Below are 13,016 nucleotides of genomic sequence, written 5' to 3' on the forward strand. Positions count from 1 at the left end.
TTAATGATTATAATAAATATTAGCTTACTAATTACTTTTTGAAATTAAGAAATAAAAATTAGATCACTAATGTATTGTAATCTCTACATAACTAAACCTTGCAAGTTGCATAACTAAAACCTACATAACTAATACTTGTATAACTAAATCTTGCATAACTTAATCCTGCATAACTAATACATGCATAACTAAACCCTGCATAACCAATATATGTATAACGTAATTCATACATGTATAACTAATACGTACGTAACTAATACTTACATTACTAATATCTGCATAACTCTATCCAGCTACCAAACGACGAAGTTCAAAAAAGTTGGTCCGATAGTATATCCCTCTTTGATGTTGATGCCAATGTCATTTTCTTAAATTGGCTTGCCGAATGGAAATAACTTGGTAATTTTGATATAAAATGGTTCCCTGACCCCTGTTGGGACAAATGTTCGTCCTTTCACTTGTTGTGTGATTATTCGAGATGGTATGCACCTGGTTGTTTTGAATGGCTCATGATACGTAACTATCGTGTGTAAACAAAGTTTCACATTGGTCGATAAAAAGGAAAAAAGAAGCAATTGGATACTCCTAATCGTGTGAGGTCTTTTGCAGAATAGACATCCAAACAACTTGATTTAACAACAGACAATTATTGTGTACTATTTGTGTGTGAATTCACATAAACAAGGATCCATTATAGCTGCAGTAAGTATCAGGAGAAGTACAAGTAGAGGAATAAAATGGACACTATTTGGTTAATTATTTGTGTTGAAATTATGGACATCCTGCAACTTGTAGTATGAGTGAAATGTCAAAGGAATGAGAAATTGTAGTCCAATTATGGGCAGTTTAACAGGTATATATGGCCATAATATTGGCCCACTAATGGGCTACAAATCTCCCCTCAGGTTTGTCTTTATTATTTTTTTCTTATACAACTTTTATAACATACAAAGATACAAAATGAGAAAGAGACAAATGATGTTCATCGATTGGTAATTTATCAATTATTCTTACATTATTGGGCTCACACAGCCTAGTTTTTGTGGTGGAATTCCCCTTCAAACCTTGGCCTCAAAAACATTATCACTTATATATAACTTTACATTATTCCTGCTATATTTATACATGAAATTTAGGATTTTTATGTTTAATGGGAAAATTATACAAATCGAACCCATTAGGTAAAATATTTACTCAAATTGGATCAAAACCAATATATTTATTATGATTGAACCCACATCCCAAACCCAATTGCTTCCTTGTTCTATTAACTGAACCACTACTTCTTCATCCTTGATACTATTGGAGTATACTTTGAATGTATCAAATAGTAATTGAACTATCTTTTCATTGAAACACTATGTGTTCCTCCATGATGCCATCCAGTGGCGGAGGCAGGAATTCTATCAAGGGGGTTCAAATAAAAAAAATGTTGTTGCCTGGAATCGAACCCGTGACCCAAAGCTCACATAGGCGAAATCCTGACCCCCATAAACCATTGAGCTACTCCTTTGACATATGCTTAGGGGGTTCAATTTTAAATATATACACGTACACAAAAAAATTGATCTTATATATATAGTGTAATTTTTTTTCCAGGGGGGTCACTATAGATCCGCCCCTGATGCCATCATAGTATATATATACTCTAATGATATCAAGGAGTAACTGAGTAGTGTTTTCACTAAAGCATTGTTTCTTCCTCTTTGATACCATCAGAGTATATATATATTTTGATGGTATCAAGCTGTAAACGCGCAGTAGTAGTTAAAACACAAGGGGTATGAAAGTAAGGAGGTAACCACTTGTAAAGAGTTTTCTTTTTTGGGTACAAGTGTTCTTTTCCTTTTAATTAAAACATAATAACAATTATGACCAACAAGCTAACTAATACTCCCTTTGTTTCTATTTATATGTCTCCCTTACTAAAAATAAATGATCTTTAGTATTTGTCATTTAATAAAATTAATGTATAAATGACACTATTTTTCCTATTTTACCCTTGAGAGTTATTAACTTTGAAAGTATGGATTTGATCCACATAGGTAAACTAAATGATTAATTCATGTTCATTGGTCAATTTAATTAATCAAAATAAATTAATTTATGTTCATTTATTGAAAACTTGACTTCAAGACAATACTAAATAAGAGTACAATGATAAATTCACATAATTTCTTAAGAAACATAAAATCTAAAATAATGACATATAAATAGGAACGGAGGAAACAGTAAATCTCATCTTATAATCAAACTTATCTATAGTATTTTTGTTCTATATCTACCGATGTAATGTATTGTGATATTTCAAAAAAAAAAATATACTAGATTTTAAATTCATAACTTAACCAACATGGGTTGTGGTGCATTGGTGGGAGTGCTTCACCCTTAACCAGAAGTCTCGGGTACGAGCCCTGGATATGGAGAAAATTCTGTTGGGAGCGTCACCCTCGAATGGATCCTACAGTGCATGATCTAAATTTAATCGGAACTCCAATATAGACTCCGAACATCAAATGAGAAACCAAAAAAAATAAAATTTCATAACTTAAAAGTACAATAAATTGTGTTAATTATTAAGTACTTTAAAGGTCGAACCCATCAAATTCCAAATTTTCTTAGCCGCCTGGACACTCATAAAAGTCCTATGAATATAAGGTAGTAGAAGTTTTTAATGTGAGCTAACTTTATATGAAGGTAGATAGCTGGCTTGGTGGGACTTAAACATAAGGAAGGATACAGCAAGATAGTCCACTTAAATTGTTACTTCTCTGTTCCATTTTACGTGATACTTTTTGAATTTTGAGATTTAAATAAATTTATTTTTAATTGTAAGTTTTTCATAAATCTTATTATTGTTACTTATAATACTTTTTACGTAATTTACAAATATATAAATTCAATTTCAAAAAATTTGAAGATTTCATACGTAAATTGCCGATCAAACATAAACTATTTGACTTTCGAAAAATAAAAAGTGCCACATAAATGAGGACAAATGGAGTATTATGTGTAAATAACTTGTGTCCTTGTAATTTATATTGTCCATACATGTTATGTGTCTACCTTCTAAAAAGACAGATCATCTTACATATTTCATCAAATTAAATTCTTGAAACTAACTTTTAGAATTGAATTTATAAATCAATTTTTTTTTTAAAAAAAATGACATCTCTTTGTATTTTATATTTACCAATCTCCCACATCTACACAAAGATTTCTTATCCCATGGTACACTCACAAATAAGTTTTTTTCTTCAATTTTTTTTCCATTGATTATACTTTAATTGAAGAATGAGACTTTAAGAATTGAACTTACCCTTATTATTGGTGTATGTAAGAGACTTTGTGTACTTATTAAATTGTACCTCTTGGTAGGCGTGTATATTCTTCCTATTAATTAGAGCTTAATGAAACTTCATGAATAGAGTACGCATTATTCCTTTAGCTTTAATTTATATGACATAATGAGATATGAAATTTAAGATGGAAAGTAAATTTTTGAAATTCCTTCTTTAATGTATGGCTATATGAAACTCCCACCTTCTTATATTAGATATTACATTTTATTCATTATAGGTTTTTAAAGAAATCATAAATAAAAATTCGCCAATATCTCAAAGCTTTGAGACTCATTTTGGTAGGTATTACATTTTTTATTATGGGGTTTTAAAGAAATCATAAACAAAAAAATCGTCAATATCTCAAAGCTTCGATTGAAACAAGGAGGGAGTCTTACCAACTTCTATATTCTATTTTAGAAAACAATGTTGATTTGTTTCCCTTCTAACATAATTTTCATTTTTAGTGATCAGTTTTAACATATCAAAAATGACAATTACTCTCCCCGTCCAATAATACTTGTCCACTATACTAAAAATAGATGTCCAACAATACTTGTCCACCTTATGAAATCTATGAATAGTTTTATACTTAGTTTCTAATTACCTTATCATTAATTATAGTCACTTTCCCATTACATTTTTTAAGATATTGTATTTATTATATTCAAATAGTGATATAGTAAAATTATCCTTCTATTTATAGTTTCTTAAGGGGTGTGTAAGTCAATAATTGACAACTATTATTGTACAGAGGGGGTATTTTTTCTCATGTTTTATTGTTAGTACTAATTATGTATTTGTCATATCATTTTTCAATACTTAATTTTGAACATCAATTACTATATTATTACTTATTTCATAAATTATTTTTCAACACCTAAAATAAACACTAGTTAATATTAATAGTGTGATAAAATAATTATGTTAATTTTTTTTAATAGTTAAGTTAAATTTAAATATGACAAGTAAAAATAAATTAAAAAAATACTACTTATTTCTTAGAAAAAAAATTGCTTAACCAAGTGAAACTGAACACAGTAAAAGTAAAAGTGAACGGAGAGTATTTTAATTTGGAGCCCACATTTGCACAAATAAAATTGGAGATGGCATACACATTGTCCTATTGCAGCAGATTCATCACTTTCTCAAAGTTCTAACATTAAAATTCTATTACTTCCTCTCTCTCTTTCTCATCTCACATTCATTACCCAAATCACAGCTACAGCTACTGTCCCTCTCAGTTCTGTCTTCATTTATTACGCTATTTTCTGTCCGTTTGGAATCTTTTTCCTCTCTCTTATCCTTCCTTTTCTCAGTTCCACTCTCAGTCTCACGTCTTATATCTCTTCAACACCACTACTAAGAATATCCATTTTTCTCTGTATTCCCCTGTTCCTCCTCAATTTCAACATTTTCATGCAATAAAAACAATTTCTTCTTTATTTTTTTTAAGTTAGAAAGTTTTGAAATGCTTATTCAAGCTGGTACTCATGCAAATTGTCTGATGTAATTCTAATTAAATGGGTCGAGAAAAAATATTTTTGTGGCTGATTTTGCATTTTTGTATTTTCGTCGTTTTGAGTAACGGAGTTCGATGCGATGGCTCAGAGGTTACTTTGAAGTTATTGACTACTCCGCGTGAATTCACAAACCGGAATTTTGCGAATTTTGCTTTTCAAGTTTTGGCCGGTGGTAATGGTGACATTTGTGCGGATTGTTCAACTAGTTGTAAGGTCAGTTTAGAACACTTTTCAACAGTCGTCTACGTGTCATTGAGTTATGAATGTGGATTGTCCTTGAATTTGCATGTTGAGAGTTTTGAGCATTTTGAGATTATTCATGTTCTCAGGCTTTAGGATCAAGGCATATGAGAATGACCGTAAAAGAGACGGATTTAGAATTTGAAGTTTATACAATAATTTCAACTTTTGAAAAAAAATTAACGGATCCTTGAAAAAGGATGCTTAGAAAACTTTAGCAAGTTTCATTTCTACAACTGGACCAAGAGAATACTTTGTTAATGTGTTCCCAACAAATATTAGATTTCTTTTCTCAATGTAAATATAAGATCTGTTCCAATAAAGGAATTAGCTTATTGTTTCTTACTTCACTCACTCTCAAAAGCAAGGGATCACTAATATAAGGAATCCCCTAATTTTGGTTAATTTTATTCAAAGTTTGGAGATATTTAACTATATAGGATTTGGAGCTATTTTCACAATTCACTTAAAGACACAAGCACAGGAGAACTCATGTTCAACATCATCAGTAATCTATGTCGCATACCTTGATGTGTAGTAAATACGTGGTCAATGTGAACATGAACTTTACCATCTTAGCTTGACGAGAAAGAAAGAAAGAGAAGAGAAGAGAAGGGGTTCAGTAAACCAGTGTTATTATTGTGTCTAAGATGAGGATCAGTCAGCTCAGAGAAACCATATTTATGCTGCCTCTTCTCAGCAGACTTCTATCTATCCATTCTTTCAGTCCTTTAATTAAATTTATAACATTTAATGATAAGCCTCTGCAATGCCATAAATGAGGCATCTTGTTTCCCTGGAAGCATAAAATTTTCCTGGTGATGTAGCGAAGGATTATACGAAAAAGCCATCTTACAATGATAAACGTAAGGGCTAGCTAAAGGTGTCCCTCGGTCCCTTGACATTATGCATGCCTCATCTTTTACAATTTTACCATGCATTAGGCAAAGCCAACTAATTCATCTGGAAAAAAAGTTATCTTTGTAGTACATGAATGTTAACATCATTCTCCCTATGTTCATCCAGAATTTATCTTTATGTGATTTGGAAGAAATATTTGTGTAATCACATCCATAGAATATTTGGAAAGTACGCAGTCAGTAAAGCACAGATTTTGAGAGATATCTACTCCGTAGCCTTAGGATCCATTTTCCTATTGAAGATTGTTCTATATTTATTGAGATTCAGTTTTAATTTTCTCCTCTTGGTAATTTTTCAGATCATTTAGTTTTACATTTTGTTACACAGCACTAATTAATTCTACATTTACTGTTATTGTAGTTGGATGATTATGTGCCTGCAGTTTGTGAAGGTGGAGAAGTTTCTTACACACGGTTGCTTGATGGAAATCATACTTTTGAAGTTTGCACCAATGGATCTCTTGGAGTTGGATGTGCTCACTATAACTGGACTGTTGGTAGCACTCAACCTTTCTTCCCTTTCATGGTCTTGGTTGTACACTAGTAGTTTGTGATACTTAAATGATGACATTTGTGGGCACACAAAAGTACCATTCTATTCTATGGTGTATTTCTGAGTTCTCTCTTGAAGGCTTAAGTTTTTTTTGTTGCTTCTGAGCCTTCTTTGTCCAAGATAGTTAGCTATTACTTACGTTATGGATAAATCACCAAATATGGAGAGAACCTAATCAGGGGAGCTCTGGATCTTACTTATTAATCAGATAGGTTTGGAACCTTCCCCTTAATATATAGTAATAAAAGTATGATAATGTTACATTTTAAACTTTTTAGTCACCCTACTATATTTTTGACCTTTAGGTTGCAGTTGTCTTCCAAATTATAGACAGGTTGCAAATAAACTTGGTCTTTTTAAGCTTGATATGTATTCATGTCGGTTACTCTAGTCTAGTTGTAACAACCAGTAAAGTTTAAATTCAGTTATGTTTCTCTCTTCCTGATTTCATGTGCCTTCTCTTCTGCAGACACTATCCCCCCTACAGCCTACATTACCACTCCAACATCTTTTACAAATGCTTCCAATGTTTCAGTGGACATAACTTTCACTGAGCCATGTTGGAGCCAAGGTGGTTTCGGATGTGCTTCCACGAATTCCTGCAATGTAAGTAGATGAAAAGCTAAATGCTGGCAACAGATGGTTTTCCACCATCCCGGACTTAGTTATCCTTTTTAATTGGGAAGTGCTTTGTATGACGGCTTGAGTTTTTGCTTTGACCCTTCTGCATAAGTGAAGTTCAGGAAGAATTAATGTTTGTGTTTCCAAATATGATGTCTAAGAATCTTTCCTTCAAAGATTTTGACCTTTCAAATCCAAGTGAAGTCTGAGATAGATATATTGTTGGCTGAACTTCACCAATGCATTCTCAAATTGTCCTTGTATTGAGAGAGTGGTGTAGGAGCTCTAGAGTTCTTGGGAATTCCTTTTCATTATCTCTTCAGCTCATAGTTATCAATTGTGTTCTCTTTGCATGCAGCTTCTCGTTTATGGAGCTGGACAGGTCGTGCCAAACACACTCAATGTTATTGAGCCAGACCTAAAGTTTTCTGTTGTCGTGAGTCTGTCTACACGTGATCAGTATGGAAGAGTGATCTTGGTAATGGATAAAAACTTCTGTTCGGACCCTGCTGGAAACAAATTTAGAAGGACGGACAATTCAAGTTTATTTATACATTTTGGTGAGCAGTTGCCTTACCATGGTCATGTTCATATCAGTTCTATCGTCTGTTCTAATTAGATGTTTTCAGAGTTATATTTAGGCCTTCCCATTTGATTCAAAGACATGCCTATCTTTCTGTGACAATCGAATAAAATTCTCATAATGTGAAACCTTCATGAGAATTTACTAGAGAAACCAGTCCAATCGTAGAAAGATAATTGTTTAACAATCAAGACTTAAATAAACTAAGTTCAATCTCTTTGATACTGGATTCAATAGATAGAAGGACAGTGTTCGCTGACATAAGGACTCGTATACCTGAAAGGCTACTTCAAATTGACAGTGAAACGAGAACCGTGCGAGCAACAAATAGTACTGAAAACATGGAGGTGTATTTGTACTTTAATGAACCAATTTCCAACTCATCTACGGAAATTTTGAATTCCCTGAGCATAAGTCAGGGATTGCTTACTCCCATTAGTGGAAATAGCTTTGGAGAACGTAGATTTGGATTTCAGGTTAGTTCTTCCCTAAGTTTATTGTACTTTATATTCTATTGCAGTACTTACAAATATCATTAAATCTTTTCGGCACATTTCCAGGTTAGAGGTATATCACAGACAGCCATAGTGACATTGAGCGTAAGATCAGACTTAATATTGAGCTGGCAGGGAACCTCCATTGCTCCTGTAGCTCCTGTTACTTTTCTATACGGTATGTTTGACTGCCTGTTAGAAACTTATTAAAGAATACACATCTAAATTAAGAAAGGAGCGTCTCCACTGCTCACCTGCTGTATTGACATGTAGATGATATTTAATTGTCCTGATGATTTATGATATGCCAGTTATTTAATTTCTCCAAAATATAATTGTTTATTGGTCGGTCCTTCAGATATGCAACGGCCTGCTGTCAGGTTGAGCACAACATCTAGGATGAGGACCTGTGACGAGCAAATTCCTGTACTGATAAAGTTCGTTAAGCCAGTGTTTGGCTTTAATAGTTCTCATGTATCCATCTCTGGAGGGCAGTTGCAGAGGTTAGTATCTCCACTTATGCCAATCTTCCTGGATGAAAATATTTTCCTGTTAAGTCACAAAGAATAACTCATTACTATCGTGTACTAGTCATGGCTCATTGAGTTCGTGTTTCTTATGTATTTCCAGCTTTCAAGAAATGAGTAGAAGCATGTACACTGTCAATATACAAGCCAGAGATGATTTTGTTTCTGTGAGCATCCCTGAAAATGTAACTGGTGATGTTGCTGGAAACATGAACCTACAATCTAATATTCTCCGGCTCAAGCACTGTAATATTCTATATTTCTGCTCAAGCTGACTTTCTCTTGCTTTAGAGATACTTTAATTGCTCAAGTATACAATCAATCTCCTTTTAATCTTTTACAGATACTGTACCGGTAATATCTGAAGTGCTTTCCATCTTGGCAACTTCTGCTTTCGTGGTTACGTCTTTTGCAGCAGGGCTCCTCACAGTTTCAACCGCAAGCCTCCAATCTGTTGGTGCATACTCAAGACCAAGCTCTTTAATGACATCTGATCCTGCTAGAAATCTTTTTGTAAATATCCTTTCTTTAACAACTTTATGTTAGACTTGATGACTGTCATGCAATACAGTTTGCATTCCATGTGGGTACTGCTTTGGTCATTAGATACACGAGGCAGGATATGAATTTTAGAACTCTTAAGTCTCTTAGTGAAGGTCATGAAGTTGTTTGGCAGAGGAAACAAGTTGTTCCCTCCTTATATAATTTTGGATAATCCTACTTTGTGAGCTAACTTTTGGGGTTTAGTTAGGCCCAAGGTCTATTTCTTAACACGGTATCAAAGTCAGACTCATTGTTGCTATTGTGTGTCCCGATGTTGGGTCTCCATGCCATGTTGTCCATGCTCCAGATGTCCAATTCTGGCATGCGAGAGGGCGTATTAAGTGTTCCACATTGGTAGAGGAAATGATTTGTTGTCTCCTTATATGGCCTTGGGCTATCCTTACCTCATGCGCTGGCTTTTGGCGTTAAGTCCAAGGTGCATTTTTATTTCATCCATTTCTGAGATGTATTCTTGCAAGCAACCATGAGATGAGCATTTGGTTAGCAAACACATTTTTTTAAAATGTTCAAGTATCTTATATCCATTGAGTTTAATTGAAATTTACAAAATTCTTTGATCCATGACATTGTATTCTGAATACACATGCTTTCTTTTTGTGTCTTGAAACAGAGAATAGCTTGTCACATCCAGTTTTTTGCGTTGACGAGATGGTTGCCAGTTACCTTGCCAGTTGAATACTATGAATTTGCTAGAGGCCTGCAATGGAGTGTTCCCTACTTCAGTCTCCCATGGGAAATGGGAAGCATGCATCAATTTATGATGGGACCGGGTTCAACAACAGACCCTCATTCATACGGCTCTAAAATCAATGATTTTGGAATGAAGCCAGGCAAATACAATGTTAACAAAGCTGCAGCATTATATGGGTTGCCACTTAGTCCTATGGAATATAGATCAATCTTCGGGGTAAGAATTTATAAACTTTATAATAACATAAATATTTGCTCCATGATCATGCTATTGAATGTTCTTCTCAATGGCAGAGCCAGGATCTTCTTCCGGAAGCTCAGTATATCGTGGATCCAAAATATTCTAATGGGTAAGTTTTGAAAGATGTCTCATGTCACAATATTTTGAAGTGGTCAAAGGATGTTTACCTTTTCAATTCATTGGATAACAGCGCGATAAATCTGTGTGTCTGAGGTGTACTTTCAACTGGTTTCCTCTTTTTCAACACTTAACTAACATGCAGTAAAGATCAGGATTACTGATAGTAAATCACACTACCTTCAAACCAGGTGAAAACAGAGCTTTGGCTGTCACAATTCAACCCTCTTAAAGAGAAATAAATGTTTATAACATGTCAATTTGTCATGCTAGACCACTCCATGACTGCTTTGGCATACAATTAAATGTACAAAGTAAGACATACCAACCATGCTTCAGCTATTGGAGCTTAGGTTTAGTAAGAAAAAAAAAGGATGATCAAGCATGTACCTGAAATATTTATCTCAAGCTTATAAGCAAAAGATTGGAGATTTAGCACGTGTGAATGAATAATTCATCTGATGTTTTCAGGTGGAGGGATTTCAACAGAAGCATGTTTTGGTTAGCTGTTATTGGGGGCAGCTTGATATTGTTGCATGCTTTGGTCCTTTTTGTTTTAAGACTGAGAAAGGACAGAGAAAAAAAGTGGAGCTATGGAGCCTTGGTTTTTCCAAGATTTGAGATCTTTCTTACAATTCTGGCTATACCTTGCATTTGCAAAGCCTCAGTAAATGTAGTTAAAGGTATTTCTAATCCTTATGCACTATGCTCCTTTTGCATTGCAATGAGTGCATTCCACCGGTGGTTTTCACATCTAAAAATGAGAGGATACATCTGTAATGACTGATCTCCAATACAGAATATTTATCATAACAGTTAAACCTCACTTTCCTTAATCTTATATTGATGAGGCCACAAGGTTCCATGCATTACATCAATTAGAACTGACATCGCTGAAAGATCGCGATTTGCAGATATTTTGTCACAACGAGTCAAGATTTCAGTACCTGCATTATTATTCTAATTGTGTTCACAAATTCTGTTCTTCTTTTCTTCTAGGAGGATCATCTGCAGGAATTGCTGTTGGCATTTTGCTGTTGGGATTAGTATCATTTCTATTGTTAGCATTGTTTTTGTTCCTCTCTATTGGAATAACATTAGGGAAGCTACTGCAGTATAAGGAGGTGCACCAAGTAGGGCAGAAATTCCATTGGTATGAAGAATTAGTCCGAGTTACCCTAGGTCCTGGTAAAAGAGGTCAGTGGACATGGAAAAATTCGCGCGATTCTAGACATATAGTCATGTTTGGGCCTCTGTTTGAGGATCTAAGGGGTCCACCAAAGTATATGCTCTCTCAGATTGCAGTAGGAAATCCTAACAAGCATCCTGACAAAGTCATTGCAACAGACGATGAGACGGAAGATGCGGAAGCACCTTGCATCCAGAAGTTGTTTGGGATTCTAAGAATATACTTCACATTTCTTGAATTTGTGAAGCGTGTTTGCCTTGGAATTGTTGCTGGTACTTATTTGAAGAATTGGTCTTCAAAATCTCCCATAGTTGTCCTGCTTACCATCACTTCTTTCCAGCTATTCTTCATGCTTCTGAAAAAGCCTTTCATTAAAAAAAAGGTTCAGCTGGTTGAGATCATCTCAGTTGCCTGCGAAACAGGTATTTTCGCTGCTTGTATTGTTCTCATAGGAAGAGATTCGTCCAGAAATGAGACAGCAATCGGTATCACCATGCTTGCGCTTTTCTTCATAGCATTTTTATCTCAGCTTGGAAATGAATGGTATGCATTATACAGACAGACAAAGAGACTCGGTGCTGAAAACAAGTCTTTCTGCTCTGGTCTGAAAGCAGCATCAATTGGATTCCTCTTGTTTTTCATTCCTCAAAGATTGATCAGAAAGCTTGAAAGCGGGTCTGCACTGTTAGATCGTGTACTCAAGGAAACCGGGGATGTTACTTCACCTTGTGACAGGAACCGGAGTTCTGGTAGTAGAAGCTCAGGTACTGATAGACCATGGCATAAGCAATTCAGAGAACTAGCAAAGTCCAGCTTTAGTAAAGATAGTAATGTAACTACAAGTGATCCGTCAACAAGTCGTGTCAGATGGAGTGGATTCTGGAACCCTAAGAGAAGTGGGAGCTCATCTAAGGATTCATCAGCAGACTTCAAGTCAAAACCAAGAGGATTGCACAAAGATTTAGAAGCTATTTTTGCTTCCAAGTCATAGACCTCTCTTATTCATACAACAATATGGAGTTCATGAGACTAATATTCTGGCTTTACTGGTTACTAGACTACAAAGGTGGATCTGAAGCGGGTTCTGTGGATTCAACTGAACCCTTTGATTTTAGTTCGAACTATGTAACCATGTATTTGTATGCAAAAAAAAGAAGAAGAAGAAAATGTATACATATAATAAGACTACACTTATTCTGAACTCATTGACTTAAGTTGTATCTGAGCTTATGTATTTATATTTTGGATTGGATTTGCCACTGCTTGACTGGTATCTGTTCTTATGTTTTTAGGAGGTTCATGTTATATTTCCATAATAATGTATAGCTCTCAAATATAAATGCATGTTGTCTATGTCATTACTAAATCTTTTCATTTTTCATTTGTATAATAAATTGTCCTTGAAACAATAAA

The 13,016-nt window shown here is 34.4% G+C and overlaps 1 protein-coding gene across 1 annotated transcript; it reads left to right on the forward strand.

Moving 5' to 3' along the window:
* The first annotated feature begins 4,864 nt into the window (after positions 1 to 4,864).
* On the forward strand, positions 4,865 to 12,910 carry LOC125830898 (uncharacterized). Its single transcript, XM_049510077.1, has 13 exons — positions 4,865 to 5,077; positions 6,386 to 6,521; positions 7,047 to 7,183; positions 7,557 to 7,758; positions 8,019 to 8,257; positions 8,342 to 8,453; positions 8,634 to 8,778; positions 8,906 to 9,048; positions 9,146 to 9,315; positions 9,977 to 10,273; positions 10,351 to 10,406; positions 10,886 to 11,097; positions 11,414 to 12,910. The coding sequence occupies exons 1-13, from the start codon at positions 4,865 to 4,867 to the stop codon at positions 12,592 to 12,594; spliced, it is 3,243 nt and encodes a 1,080-aa protein (XP_049366034.1). The 3' UTR covers positions 12,595 to 12,910.
* The last annotated feature ends 106 nt before the right edge of the window (positions 12,911 to 13,016 follow it).

The sequence above is a fragment of the Solanum verrucosum genome, unplaced genomic scaffold (assembly GCF_900185275.1).
Source record: "Solanum verrucosum unplaced genomic scaffold, falcon-dt-bn FXZP01000049.1, whole genome shotgun sequence".
NCBI lineage: Eukaryota > Viridiplantae > Streptophyta > Magnoliopsida > Solanales > Solanaceae > Solanum > Solanum verrucosum.

Excerpts from the sequence above, each read along its gene's own strand:
- LOC125830898 (XM_049510077.1), top strand. The coding sequence starts at position 4,865 with ATGGGTCGAGAAAAAATATTTTTGTGGCTGATTTTGCATTTTTGTATT. Across the intron at positions 9,049-9,145 it reads TATTCTCCGGCTCAAGCACT|ATACTGTACCGGTAATATCT; the intron begins GTAATATTCTAT and ends AATCTTTTACAG. Across the intron at positions 10,274-10,350 it reads AATATAGATCAATCTTCGGG|AGCCAGGATCTTCTTCCGGA; the intron begins GTAAGAATTTAT and ends TCTCAATGGCAG.